Source organism: Pan troglodytes, chromosome 1 (genome assembly GCF_028858775.2).
Source record: "Pan troglodytes isolate AG18354 chromosome 1, NHGRI_mPanTro3-v2.0_pri, whole genome shotgun sequence".
Lineage (NCBI taxonomy): Eukaryota > Metazoa > Chordata > Mammalia > Primates > Hominidae > Pan > Pan troglodytes.
In genome coordinates, this window is record NC_072398.2 from 177,755,641 (window position 1) to 177,770,349 (window position 14,709).

Sequence of the window (14,709 nt, forward strand, 5' to 3'; positions counted from 1 at the left end):
TCACTTCCGCGCGCCGCCGCAAACGTCAGTGTCGGGCGCAGACGGCGGCAGTGCGGCTTGCTCTTGGAAGTTCAGGCTCGGTTGTCTTTTGGGAGCCATGGAGAGTGACTTTTATCTGCGTTACTACGTGGGGCACAAGGGCAAGTTCGGCCACGAGTTCCTGGAGTTTGAGTTTCGACCGGACGGTAAAAGCAGCCTGCCGCCCGCCGGGAGCGGGGACCAGGCCTGGGGGCCGGCGAGTGGGGAGGCCGAGGGTCGGAAATCTGTGGGGAACTAGAGGAGGGAGGGACTGAGACCTGTGCAGTGCAGATCTTAAAGGAACGCCACTGTGTCTGCTCCACGGGGTCTTTCTATCCATTCAGCAAACGTTGACTGAACGCCCACTGTGTGCCAGGCTCTGTTCCACTCTTTGGGAATACGGCAGCGAAGGTAGACAAACTTCCCCTCTCGTGGAACTTGTGTTTTACTGCTGGGAGAGAGATCATAAACAAAAAGATGATTCCAGATAGCAGTGAGTGGTCAAAAAATAACATGGTAGAATAATTGCTGGATGGGCTGCTTTTAGATAGGTTGGCCATTAGAGAGCTCTCTGTAAAGGGTATATTGCAGCCGAGTCCTAATTAACAAGAAGGGCTCAGCTTTGTGAAGCTCACAAGGAAGACCATTCTACACAAAGGGAATACCAGATGTCAAGGCTGCAGGGCGGGAATGAGCTAGGCGTGTCTCAGGTGGTCAGCGTGGTTGAAGAGTGGTGAGCTGGGAGATAGCAGGAGATGATGTCGGATAGGTAGGTAGGAGCGGCACCTTTTAGGTCTTTATAGACCACGGTAAAGAGTTTGGACTTGGAAGGCTTTTTTTTTTTTTTTTTTTTTGAGACGGCTTTCGCTCTTTTTGCCCAGGCTGGAATGCAATGGCGCGATCTCGGCTTATTGCAACCTCCGCCTCCCGGGTTCAAGTGATTCTCCTGCCTCAGCCTCCCGAGTAGCTGGAATTATAGGCACCCGCCACCACGCCCGGCTAATTTTGTATTTTTAGTAGAGACGGAGTTTCACCATGTTGGCCAGGCTGGTCTCGAACTCCTGACCTCAGGTGATACGCCCGCCTCGGCGTCCCAAAGTGCTGGGATTACAGGTGTGAGCCACCGCGCCCGGCCGGGCTTGGAAGGTTTTAAGCAGAGGAGAAATGTGATCTCTTCTTGAAAAAGCATTCTGGTTATTGGGTGCGGAATGGGCAAGAGTGGAAACAGGGCTATTGATTAGGAGACTGTTGCAGTTGTCAAGACACGAAAGATGTTGGGGGCCGGGCGCGGTGGCTCAAGCCTGTAATCTCAGCCCTTTGGGAGGCCGAGGTATGCGGATCACTTGAGGTCAGGAGTTCGAGACCAGCCTGGCCAACATGGTGAAACCCCGCCTCTACTAAAAATACAAAAATTAGCCGGGTGTGGTGGCAGACGCCTGTAATCCCAGCTGCTCGGGAGGCTGAGACAGGAGAATCTCTTGAACCTGGGGCGGAGGTTGCAGCAAGCTGAGATAGTGCCACTGTACTCCAGCCTGGGTGACAGAGCAGGACTCTGTCTCAAAAAAAAAAAAAACAGAGAGATTGGTTGGGACTACAGAGATAGTAGAAATGGTGAGAAAGATTTAGGAAACTGTTGGAGGCAGAACCAACTGGACTTTGATCGTTGATAGGATTTTGTTGGCAGAGGCACTGTGGTGAAGGAAGAGGAATCAAAGATGACAGAAGACATCCACTAAGTGGGGCACAAAGATGAATCTGACAGGCCCCGACTGTGAGGGAGATAGATTTGTAAGCAGTGATAAAACAGCATATTAGGTGTTGTGGTAAAAAGAAACAGAGGAGGCTCGCAGCAGAGAAGGGTGCACCTAACCAAGCCTGAGGGTCAGAGGAGGCTTCCTACATAAAATGATGGGAGGAGGGGATGTGAGGAATTGGTTAGGAGACGAAGAAGAGTCAAGAAGGCATTTTAGACAGCATGCAAAGAGGCTGAAAACCAAAAAGTGCTTGGGATGTTTCAGGCAGAAACCAAGTAGTTTGACTTCAGCTGTGTGAGAGAAGAATATTGGCAGGAATGAGGCTGGAAAAGCAGGCAGGGGCTTAGCTTAGCTGTATGCCATGTTGAGGAGTTTGGATTTTACCAGGAAGGCAGTGGAAAGCCATTGACTTTATCAAAGTATTAGAGTAACCTAATCTGATAGATCTGTTACCACATCACCTTGTCCACTGTATGGACAGTGAACTGAATGTGAAGAAACTTGAGGCAGAGAGACAGCACAGAGGCTGTTGGAATAAATTCACTGGGCTCATCTCACATGTATGTCTTCTAGTCTACATGTCTTCTATTTCCTTCTGTCTTCTCCTCATCCCCACCATTAATCTGTCAGATGCACACATGGGCAAAGGGTCTTGTGTACCAAATGTGCTCAGTGATAAAAGCAGCAGCTTTTCCATCACAGAAATAGAGTATGGCACAGTCACATGATAATATATGTAAACTGCATCCTACAGTTTTCAAAATGTTTTCACAGCTCATTTGAGCCTCAGGAGGTCCTATGTGTCGGTAAGTTATCAGTTACTAGGCCTGTTTTCAGGACATTCACCTGCAAAAATGTGATTCGACAAAGTCAGAAAAGAGCCTGCCTGTGTTTATACCTCACCTGAGCTGCTTTTTGCAGTAGTTGAGTGTCAGCTGTATATTTGGCTGTTTAAGCCTGAAGTGAAGAACTGAAAAGACTAGTATTGTTGAAATACCTTAAGAGTAAATAATAAATCTGTTAGATACTTTGAGCAAGTTAGATACATTTTGGGCAACTGCTGATGCCTTGGCATGGTATTGATGCTTTATTCATATGTTTTTATTATACGTTGAAATTGTTTTTTGCCCCCACAGGGAAGTTAAGATATGCCAACAACAGCAATTACAAGAATGATGTCATGATCAGAAAAGAGGTATGAGCCTTCTGCCTTCTGAGAGTCGTTCATTTGCTACATTTCAGCTTTTTGTCTTGCATTGTTTTTATTGTTTCTAGTAGTATTGAAAGATAAAGAACAGGGAGAGAGACACATGTCTGTAGACAGCTTCTGGATTATTTCCCAAATCATCTTTTAGTTGGGATTTTTTTATTTTACATTGTGGAATCAATTACTGGTAACCTTTGACATACCTTGGTTTGAACCCTGAGTCTGCTGCTTACTACCCCATGTGACCTTGGGCAAGTTCCTGGCTGAACTTGATAAATCTCTGTTTCTTCACCTGTAAAAACAGGAATAATAAAAGCTACCTCCCACTCCCAAGTGCTGTCATAAAATTAAATATGTTCTATTTAAAGTGCTCTGTATATTCCCTGTGTACATGGTACACAATGAAGAGCTATTTAATTTACATCTGAGTGGGAAAGGGAGCATGGGAAAGCAGTTGACATCATTGAATGCATGTTAGATGTGAGGCGTGGCATCTTATTTAACCCTGATTGTAAGCCCATGTGATGGGGGAGGGTATTATAGCCCCCTTACAAATAAGAAAATAAAGGCCCAGATATTAATTATGAGGCTTGTTCTGAGTTACCCCTGCTAGTAAGAGATACAGCAGGAATTCCCAATCCTGCCCCAGTAAAGTTCATATTCTCCGTTCTGTGATTTCTACTACATCATTAAGGCTTCATCAAAGCTACTCTTTCCTTTTAACCACTTTGCCACCTTTGAAAATGTCTTAGCATATATTTTCATATTGTTATTTTAGCTATTGATTTTATGCTTATTCACACATGTCAGTATCCTCACTATTTTTTTACACAGGCATATCTTTTAAAATACATTTTGCTCCTCAGGAGTGTATTACCTAGTTAAGAATAACTGGCCGGGCGCGGTGACTCACACCTGTAATCCCAGCACTTTGGGAGGCCGAGGCGGGCGGATCACGAGGTCAGGAGATCGAGACCATCCTGGCTAATACGGTGAAGCCCTGTCTGTACTGAAAATACAAAAAAATTAGCCGGGCATGGTGGCGGGTGCTTGTAGTCCCAGCTACTTGGGAGGCTGAGGCAGGAGAATGGCATGAACCCAGGAGGCGGAGCTCGCAATGAGCCGAGATCACACCACTGCACTCCAGCCTGGGCGACAGAGCAAGGCTCCGTTTCAAAAAAAAAAAAAAGAATAACCAGGGCATGTGGGTGTCGCAGTCTCTTTTTTGCTGCAACAAAATGCCTGAGACTGGGTAATTTGTAAGCAGTAAAAATATATTTCTCACAATTTTGGAGGCTGGAAAGTCCAAGATCAAGGTGCTGGCAAGTTCAGTGTCTAGTGAGGGCCCAGTCTCTGCTTCCACAACTGTGCCTTGTTTTTGCATCCTCCAGAAGGAATGAATGCTGTGTCCTCATATGGTGAAAGAACAAGAAAGGGGCCAGCTAGTTCCCTTAAGCTCTCTCCTAAAGCACTAATCTATCCCTGGGGCCTCTGCCCTCAAGGCCTGATCACCTCCTAAAGGCCCTATCTCTTAACACTGTTGCTTTGGAGATTAATTTCAGTATGATTTTTTTGGAGGAGACACAAACATTCATACCATGGCAGGGGGCACTCACAGATCTGTTTTGGATTTCGTTGTGAGTTGGGTATGTGGGCAGGCAGAAGGGCCATGTGAACAGGATGTACCAGGAGGTAGTAACAGCTAGATAGGGGACTGAGGTGCAGTTACTGGATACTTCTGACCGTGTCCCTCACCTGCATCATGCCGAGGTTGAGCATGAATGTCTTCCCACTTAAGGAGATGCCAGAAATAAGTCTGCAGGAACAGTTATTTTTATCTTCCATCACTATCTGAGTCAAAGCACTGCTTAAGGATACAACATACATTTTGTTTTTTAACTTGCTTTCAGGCTTATGTACATAAAAGCGTGATGGAGGAACTGAAGAGAATAATTGACGACAGTGAAATTACCAAAGAGGATGATGCATTGTGGCCTCCTCCTGACCGAGTGGGCCGGCAGGTGTGTTTTATTGATTATCCTGTAGTGCAGAAATCTTACAAATAAGATGAGGTTTAGTAATCTGCATATGATAGTGAAACTGTGTGTGTGTGTGTGTGTGTGTGTGTGTGTGGTGTTGGTGGTGGTCAGCCCTGCAGAAAGCAGATTGCCAGCGCCTTGGTCTAAGGAAGCATTAATCCCATGGGAAGGAACAGGGAGAACAAGTGCTGCTGGCTGCCAAGAACCTAGCCTTGAATTTCTTCTTAGGACCCCCCACACTCCCTCCTCCACTTAAAGCTTTTGTTGCCTATCTCACTTACTAACTACTATGGACAAAGCATTGTGGAGATACAAAGAGAAATAGAACATAATTATTTCAACAATCTAATGAAAGGAAAATCATACAAATAATTCAGTGTATGTATTTAAATTCATGTATATTTATATATATTAATGTATATATTCATTCTGAGCACCATTTTGGTAACTAAAAAATAAAAGCCACTGTCATATTGAACTGAATTAACAGAAAAGGTATTTTCACTCTGACTGCTACCATTCTAATCCAGACTTCTAATAGATTTCCTTGTTTTTCCTCTTGTTCCATGCCATCCTGAAAGCCAGTGTGATTTATTTATTTATTTATTTTTTTGAGTTGGAGTCTCGCTCTGTCGCCCAGGCTGGAGTGCAGTGGCATAATCTCAGCTCACTGCAACCTCTGCCTCCTGGGTTCAAGCGATTCTCCTGCCTCAGCCTCCCGAATAGCTGGGATTACAGGCGTCCTCCACCATGCCCAGCTAATTTTTGTATTTGTAGTAGAGATGGCGTTTCACCATGTTGGCCAGGCTAGTCTCAAACTCCTGACCTCAGGTGATCCGCCTGCCTTACCCTCCCAAAGTGCTGTGGTTATAGGCGTAAGCCGCCGCATCCTACCGGTCTGATCTTTAAAAACGTAAATTTGCTTATGTATTCCACTGATTTAAACTCCAATGGCTTCCCACTGTACTTAAAATTCAAACTCCCACCTTATCTTTTACCATGCTTCCAATCTGTCATGGTGTTCAAACCTTACTAGCTTCATTTCTGTTCCTCAGACATACCTAGGTGGTTCTTACTTTAGGGCCTTTGCACTTGCCACATTCCGCCTAAAATATTCTTCCTTTAACTTTATACAAGACTGTCTCTATTATTGAGGTCTTCAAAAGTCACTTCCTCAGTGATGTCTTGCCTGTCCATCCAATCTAAGAAGTCGCTTCCCATCATTAAGAAAAAGATCTGTTGTGTTGTCTTTTTGTGTTTTTTTTTTCTTTTTGCTTTCAGTTTCATCACAATATGTGTTGTCTTTGTAGCACTTGCTATTGTCTAAAATTGTCTTACTTGCTTTTCAGTGTTTTTCACTGCTGTATCTCTAGTGACTAAAATAGTACCCATGTATAGTAAAAGCTCAATAATAATGTATTTGTTAAATTAATATGAAAACCCATATAAACTCATTCCTAATAATCTCAAAATGATGGACCAACCCTTGAAGAAGAGTTTTTTTTTTTTAAATCCACCCTCAGTACTTACTAAAGTTAACTTTAATTTATGTTCAAGGGATCTCAGTAATATCATATATATGTATTTTGCTTTACCACTTATAAAATTTTTATTTCTATTAACTCGTTCTACCATCACAACAATTCTGTAAAGAGGGAAGGGCATATTCCTTTGTACCAGCAATAAGCCATTGGATACTGTAATTAAAATCAATTCCATTAATAATTGCAAGAAGAGTTATAAAGAACTTGGGAATGCATTTAACAAGATGCATTTAACAAGATATACAAAACAAGATGTACAAAAGGGCTTTATAGAAGGACAAAAATATGTATCGTTTTTGTGGATGGCAAGATTCAGTATCATAAAGATGTCAGTTTTCAACAAAGCAATTTATAAATTCACTGTTAATTCAAATAAAAATCGCAGTAGGATTTTTTTCCCTTTAGAATCAAATAGAATGAGCATTAAATTCATGGAAAATCAGAGGTAAGAGTAGCCAAAATAATACTGGAAATTTCTTATAAAGCTATGGTCATTTGTAGTATGATATTGCCTCGGGAATTGACAGCTAAACCAATGGAACAGAATAGAGAGCCCAGAAACCAACCTATGAATATATGGAAACTTAGAAAAGTGTGCTACAGAGGTGGACTTTCACATTAATGGGAAAAGAACGAATTATTTAACAAATTGTACCAGGACAGCTGACAATGTATTTATGGAATATTTTTTAAATTAGGCCATAGAAATCAAAAATTTTAAACAGAATATAGACTTGTATTATTTCTGGGTAGAGAAGGAGTTTTTAAAACTCCTTAAGGGGTAAGATTGGTAAATTTGACTTCTTTACAACTTAGGTTTGACAAAAGATGGCAAGATAAAGTTGAAAGATAAGCCATAGACTGGAAGAAGTTATCTGCAAAACATAAAACTGGCAAGAGTTCTCTATCCAGAATATATAAAGAATTACAAATTAATAAAAAGACTGTCCCGTGGCAGAATGTGCAAAGGTTATGAATAGATAACTTACAAGATCAAACAGGTGGCTAATATGAAAAGATTTACGGCTTCATTTGTAAAATGAAAGGACAACAGTGAGATACCATTTCAGACCCATTAGAATAACAACAGAAAAAAATCTGCCAAATTTTAAAAATGATATGAGAAAAGAGTGAGAATAAAATTAGTATAACCGCGTTAGGGAGTAATTTTGTGGCATCTGGCAGCATTTAAAATACTAGGAATTATATGGAGACATTTTCACATGTACAAGGAGATGTATAGAAGAATATTCTTGCTACATTGTTTATAGGAATAAAAATTTAGAACTTAAGTTTATTTCAGTAGGGAAATGGAATACCACAAGCATTTAAAACTAATGAGCTAGATCTGTGTAACTCAGCATTGATAAATCTCGAAAACAATGTGGAATGAAAAATGTAAAAAGTATGTATAATAAGACCATTTTTGTAAAAATTTTAAAGCACACTACCACGTCTAGGCCAGGTGCAGTGACTCATGCCTGCATTCCCAGCACTTTTTTTCTTAATTGGGAGGCCAAGGTGGGAGGATGACTTGAGGCCAGGAGCTCAAGACCAGCCTGAGCACAGTGAGACCTTTTTTCTACAAAGAAAAAAAAAAAAAAAACCCTAAAAATTAACTGGGCGTGGTGGCGCATACCTGTAGTCCTAGCTATTTGAGAAGCTAAAGGTGCAGTATAGCATGAGCCCAGGAGCTCAGGGTTACAGTGAGCTATGATCCTACTACTACACTTCAGCTGCAGTGACAGAGTGAGACCCTGTATCTAAAAAGAAATAAGTAAAAACATACTACCAAATCTGAAACAAGAGTGGAACAAATCGGGATACAGGAGGGAGAACAGAATGGGAGATGGACATAAACTTTGTAATATTTTACTTCTTTTTTAAAAAAAATCTGACACAAGTATGGCAATAATTTATAAATCTGAGTATTGGAAACATCTCAGTTTTTTCGATTTTCTGATTGAATTATAACAAAAAGTATATATGAATCAAAAAGAAGAAAAAGTAAATAGGCCTCACAAGAATATGAATTCCACAGGGCAGAGATCTTTGGTTTGCTTGGTTTTACTTATCTGTCCAAAGCACTGAGAACAATAGCCAGCACCCAGTAGGCTACACATAGATACTTTTTGAAGGTTTATGGTACTCATGTCACTGTTTGGAAATTGAGATCCAACATCATACATGTAGGGAGTGACAAAGTGGGGATCAAACCTAAGGTCTGGAAGTTGCCTAGATAGATTAGATTCTTTGGTTTTTGTTTTTGTTTGTTGTTGTTGGAGACAAGGGCTCACTCTGTTGCCCAAGCTGGAGTACAGTGATGAGATCATGGCTCACTGCAGCCTTGACCTACTGGGGTGAAGGAATCCTCCCACCTCAGCCTCTCTAGTAGCTGGGACCACGGATGCACACCACCACACCCAGCTAGTTTTCGTATTTTTTGTACAGATGAGGTTTAGCCAAGTTTCCCAGACAGGTCTTAAACTCCTGGGCTCAAGTGATTCTCCTGCATTGGCCTCCCAAACTGCTGGGATTACAGGTATGAGTCACCACGCCCAGTCCAATTGTTTGGTATTTTTAAAACATAGGTGTATTCATGTTACTCCACATTGTTGACAATGAAAACTCATACAAAATACTACATAGGCTGGGCACAGTGGCTTATACCTATAATCCCAGCACTTGAGAGGCTGAGGCAGGCGGATCACCTGAGGTCAGGAGTTTGAGACCAGCCTGGCCAACATGGCGAAACCCTGTCTCTATTAAAAATACAAAAAATTCCATCCTGGCTAACACGGTGAAACCCCGTCTCTACTAAAAATACAAAAAAAATTAGCCGGGCGTGATGGCGGGCACCTGTAGTCCCAGCCACTCAGGAAGCTGAGGCAGGAGAATCGCTTGAACCTAGGAGGCGGAGGTTGCAGTGAGCCGAGATCATGCCAGTGCACTCCAGCCTGGGCAACAGAATGAGACTCTGTCTCAGGGAAAAAAAAAAAAAAAAACCTACATAGATTTTTCCAAATCTGAGAAATGGTAGGGCCTTAAGGGTACAACTTCTTCTAAATATGAGCTGTATTTATCTCTTGTTTTTAGTGCCCAGCACAGTTTAGTGCTCAGAGTGAACTGCCCTTGTTTTTGTGGCCATCTGTAGTCAAGTTTGTGTGATTTGGCAAATGATTAATCCTTCTGTGTGCTTGATGAATAATCCAATTCTACTTGACTTCGATTTTCTAAAATGTTTCTAGGAGCTTGAAATCGTCATTGGAGATGAACACATTTCTTTTACAACATCAAAAATTGGTTCCCTTATTGATGTCAATCAATCCAAGTAAGTGTGCATGATCCTTATATCCAGTTGTGTCTGTTTTGGAGCAGATTGATAAGAAACCTTAACCAAATTGGGACCATTATGGGAAGAGCTGGGGCAAATGCAAAATGCAGGTGGGCAGCTTTGTCCTTCTTGTTAGGGAGGAACCCCAAATTATTTTTGAGGACTTGCTCCTATTACTTTTGGTGTTTCATTCAGCCATTGCTACTGCGAGCTTCTTGTTGACACACACATATAGATGAATGCATAGGAGCAGCCAGAAGAAAAAATGGAATATGCCAAAAAAGTGCTCATGATAAACTGTAGAGTCACCGAGTCTGAATAGCTTTCTCAGTGTGACTGTTGAGACTGGCACATCTTAAAATCTGACTTTGGCGAAACTTGACATTTTTTAGGATCTAAGTTTTATTTTATTATAAATTTATTATTATTATTATTTTGAGATGGAGTCTCCCACTGTCACCCGGGCTGGAGTGCAGTGGCGCAATCTCAGCTCACTGCAACCTCTGCCTCCTGAGTTCAAGTGATTCTCCTGCCTCAGCCTCCTGAGTAGCTGGGACTACAGGCACCTGCCACCACACCCGGCTAATTTTTTTGTATTTTTAGTAGAGACAGGGTTTCACCATGTTGGCCAGGCTGGTCTTGAACTCCTGACCTCATGATCCGCCTGCCTCGGCCTCCCAAAGTGCTGGAATTACAGGCGTGAGCCACCGTGCCCAGCCTTAAATTTATTATTTTTTACAAAAGCATTGGTTTGGTGAAAAGGGATCAAGATTTTAAAATTCATGTTGTCAGTGGGGCAGATTATCAAGTTGAGGCATGAACCTATGTGCTACAAAGAATCCTTAGAAGTTGGCAACTTCTTTGGCTCTTACGTTTTGAGGGTTCAGGATTAGGTACGGCTCACTTTTGGCAAATGTTGGGCATAATTGTCTTCCTTTGGACACTCTTCTTAGCCAGTGATGCCACAGTAATCTTCAACCTCTTGGTCCTGCTTAGTACTACTACTTTTTAAAAAAGTTTTCCTAACTCGGGCCGGGTATGGTGGTTCACACCTGTAATCCCAGCACTTTGGGAGGCCGAGGCGGGCGGATCACCTGAGGTCAGGAGTTCAAGACCAGCCTAACCAACATGGAGAAACCCCGTCTCTACTAAAAATACAAAAAATTAGCCAGGCGTAGTGGTGCATGCCTGTAATCCTAGCTACTCGGGAGGCTGAGGCAGGAGAATCTCTTGAACCTGGGAGGCGGAGGTTACAGTGAGCCAAGATCACGCCATTGCACTCCAGCCTGGGCAACAAGAGCAAAACTCTGTCTCAAAAAACAAAACAAAACAAAAAAAGTTTTCCTAAGTCTGAAAGTAATACATGCTCATTGTAGAAAATACAGGAAATGTAGAAAAGTAGAAAGGGGAAAATCATCCACAAGTTTATCAATCAGACAACCATTATTAATATCTTACAGTATTTCTTTTTAGTCTTTAATGCATTTATTCTATGCATTAATACAATATATACTTTTTAAGAAGCATAAAAAATACAGTTGAGATTAATAATTGTTATTTTAATTATATTTTTTTCACTTAATGTAAGCATTTCCCTATATTAAAAACAGCATATTTAAATTACCTCATAATATACCATTTTAATATATAGTCTTTTCCTTTTTAGGGACACTTGATGGGTCAAAGTTTTAATGCCTAAACTTTTTTCCTTTTGTATTTTAGGGATCCAGAAGGCTTACGAGTATTTTATTATCTTGTCCAGGACCTGAAGTGTTTGGTCTTCAGTCTTATTGGATTACACTTCAAGATTAAACCAATCTAGATTGAATATTGGTGTGGACATGGGGGGGGGTGGGTGGGAGTAGAAAATTTTGTGTATATCAGGGCAGTATTTTTTTATGAACTATAAATGATTGTCTTTAATAAATATGTGATAAAATCCAATTTTTATTATTTTATAAAGACCTGAACATGTGAACTCTTCTCAATTACTTTGTAGAACACTAACATTCTATGTGAAGTATTGCCCAAAAATCAAATCTAATCAACTCTCTAGATATACCTACGATTTTGTAGGAAATAAGAGAATACAGAAACATGTTTTTAAAATACAGTGGGACTTCAATCAGCCATATTGAGAGGAAATTCCAAGGCAAATGACCTGGTTTCTTCAATAAATTACAAGGGAAACAGAATGGGAGCTTATAAAGGAGACTTAAGAGACACATAACACAATGTTTGGACCCTATTTGGATAATGATTCAAAAAAATGTAAAATTGGGCCAGATGTGGTGGCTCACACCTGTAATCCCAACACTTTGGGAGGCCGAGGCGGGCGGGTCACCAAGACCTGCCTGGCTAACATGGTGAAAACCTGTCTACTAAAAATACAAAAATTAGCTGGGTGTGGTGGTATAAGCCTGTAATCCCAGCTACTCAGGAAGCTGAGGCAGGAAAATCGCTTGGACCCTGGAGGCAGAGGCTGCAGTGAGCAGAGTTTGTACCACTGCACTTCAGCCTGTGCAACAGCAAGACCCCATGTCAAAAAAAAAAAAAAAAAAAAGTAAAATTAATACCATTAAGGAAATTTAACACTGGTTTGATGGTTTAGGTATGAAATAGTATGGTGGTTGGAGTTTTTAAAATCACCTTTTATAGATACAAATATTTTAGGTTTTAGTAGGTATTTCAGTGTAGGGGAAAATACTTTGGTTTCTTACATGATAACAGGATAAAATGTTTGGTCTCAGAAAAGTTTTCCATTAATCCATTTTAAAATCAGAATACCAACAGCCATTCAGGACCAAGACCAAGTTGTATAGTGTGGGAATTTGTTCAGCAGGTAGACCTGTAGACAACTTCTTCTTTCTGCTAAATTGCATGGCTTCTTTAAGCACAGTACTGGTTGAACAGATTGCACCTGCTGAAAGGAACCAGGCCTTACTAAGCCTCATTTGAAGGGAAGTGATTAGCCTAAACTCACCCTACTAAAAACAGGCCAGCTTGGGACAAGGTCCCAAGTGTCCTGACTCCTGGACCCATTCTTTTTCCACCACACTCTACTCCTTCAAAGACTATGGGGCAAGTTAAGAACAGCACTGAGATGTCAGGGTTCCTGACTCCAGTGCACCTCCCCCTATAAGAGCACTTGGGGCAATGAAGCAAGTTGGTAGTAAAGTAGACATCAAAAAAAGTCACTCTAAACTTTTAAAGAAGTGACGGGACCTCAGGTGATAAAAGAGTCTTTTGTTTTCTGAGGCAAAAAAAACTTTAGTGTAGAAAAGTATTCTTGGCCAGGTGCAATGGCTCACCCTGTAATCCCAGTACTTTGGGAGTCTGAGGCGGGTGGATCACCTGAGGTCAGGAGTTCGAGACCATCCTGGCCAACCTGGTGAAACCTCATCTGTACTAAAAATAAAAAATTAGTCGAGTGTGGTGGCGCACGCCTGTAATCCCAGCTACTCGAGAGGCTGAGGCAGGAGAATCGCTTGAACCCAGGAGTTGGAGGTTGCCGTGAGCCGAGATTTTGCCACTGCACTCAAGCCTGGGCGACAAGAGCAAAACTCCATCTCAAAAAATAAAAACTAAAAGGGACCGGGCATGGTGGCTCACGCCTGTAATCCCAGCACTTTGGGAGACCGAGGCAGGCGGATCACCTGAGGTCAGGAGTTTGAGACCAGCCTGACCAACATGGAGAAACCCCATCTCTACTAAAAATACAAAATTAGCCTGGCATGGTGGTGCATGCCTGTAATCTCAGCTACTCGGGAGGCTGAGACAGGAGAATCACTTGAATCTGGGAGGCAGAGGTTGCGGTGAGCCGAGATCATGCCATTGCACTCCAGCCTGGGCAACAAGAATGAAACTCCATCTCAAAAAAAAAAAAACAAAAGAAAAAAACAGGGTTTGGCTGGTCTCAAACTCCTGTGCTGAAGCCGTCCTCCTACCTCAGCCTCCCAAAGTGCTACAATTACAGGTGTGAGCCACTGTGCCCAGCCTATCTGTCTGTCTGTCTGTCTGTCTGTCTGTCTATCTATCTATCTATCTATATATATATATATATTTTTTTTTTTTTGAGACAGGGTCTTGCCCTGTCACCCAGGCTGGAGTTTAGTGGTGTGATCTTGGCTGATTGCAACCTCCGCCTCCCAGGCTCAAGCGATCCTCCCATCTCAGGCTCCCGAAAAGCTGGGACCATAGGCATGTGCCACCATGCCTGGCTAATTTTTTGTATTTTTAGTAGACATGTGGTTTCACCATGTTGCCCCAGCTGGTCTTGAACTCCTGAGCTCAAGCGATCCACCTGCCTCGGCCTCCCAAAGTGCTGGGATTATGGGCATAAGCCACCGTGCCTGGCCCCTATTTATATCTTATACTGTCTATGTTTTGAAAAGTTATTATTTTTGATAGCTTCATCTTTTAGTCTTGCTACTCAATATATGAGTAGTTTACACACAATTAGTGTTAAAATCTTTTGCATTTGTCTGTGTAGTTACCATTCCCAATGAGTTTTGTGCCGTCAGACGATTTCTCATTGCTTAACATCCTTTTCTTTCAGACTGAAAAACACTCTTTAGCATTTCTTGAAGGAAAGGTCTGGTGTGTTGACAAAATCCCTCAGCTTTTGTTTGTCTAGGAAATCTTTATTTTTCCTTCATGTTTAAAGGACATTTTTGCTGGATATACTATTCTAGGATAAATGTTTTTTTCTTCAGTACTTTAAATGTCATGCCACTCTCCTGGCCTGTAAGCTTTCCACAGAGAAGCCTGCTGCCAGACCCATTGGAGCTTCTTTGTGTGTTATTTGTTTCTT

The 14,709-nt window shown here is 41.8% G+C and overlaps 1 protein-coding gene across 1 annotated transcript; it reads left to right on the forward strand.

The window, feature by feature from the left end:
- Positions 1-11,874, forward strand: MAGOH (mago homolog, exon junction complex subunit). The gene is made up of 5 exons (XM_003308108.5): positions 1-185; positions 2,909-2,967; positions 4,890-5,000; positions 9,811-9,893; positions 11,619-11,874. The coding sequence occupies exons 1-5, from the start codon at positions 98-100 to the stop codon at positions 11,716-11,718; spliced, it is 441 nt and encodes a 146-aa protein (XP_003308156.1). The 5' UTR covers positions 1-97; the 3' UTR covers positions 11,719-11,874.
- The last annotated feature ends 2,835 nt before the right edge of the window (positions 11,875-14,709 follow it).

Coding starts and splice junctions, on each gene's coding strand:
- MAGOH (XM_003308108.5), top strand. CDS start 98: ATGGAGAGTGACTTTTATCTGCGTTACTACGTGGGGCACAAGGGCAAG. Junction 186..2,908: donor GTTTGAGTTTCGACCGGACG/GTAAAAGCAGCC, acceptor TTGCCCCCACAG/GGAAGTTAAGATATGCCAAC. Junction 5,001..9,810: donor CTGACCGAGTGGGCCGGCAG/GTGTGTTTTATT, acceptor AAATGTTTCTAG/GAGCTTGAAATCGTCATTGG.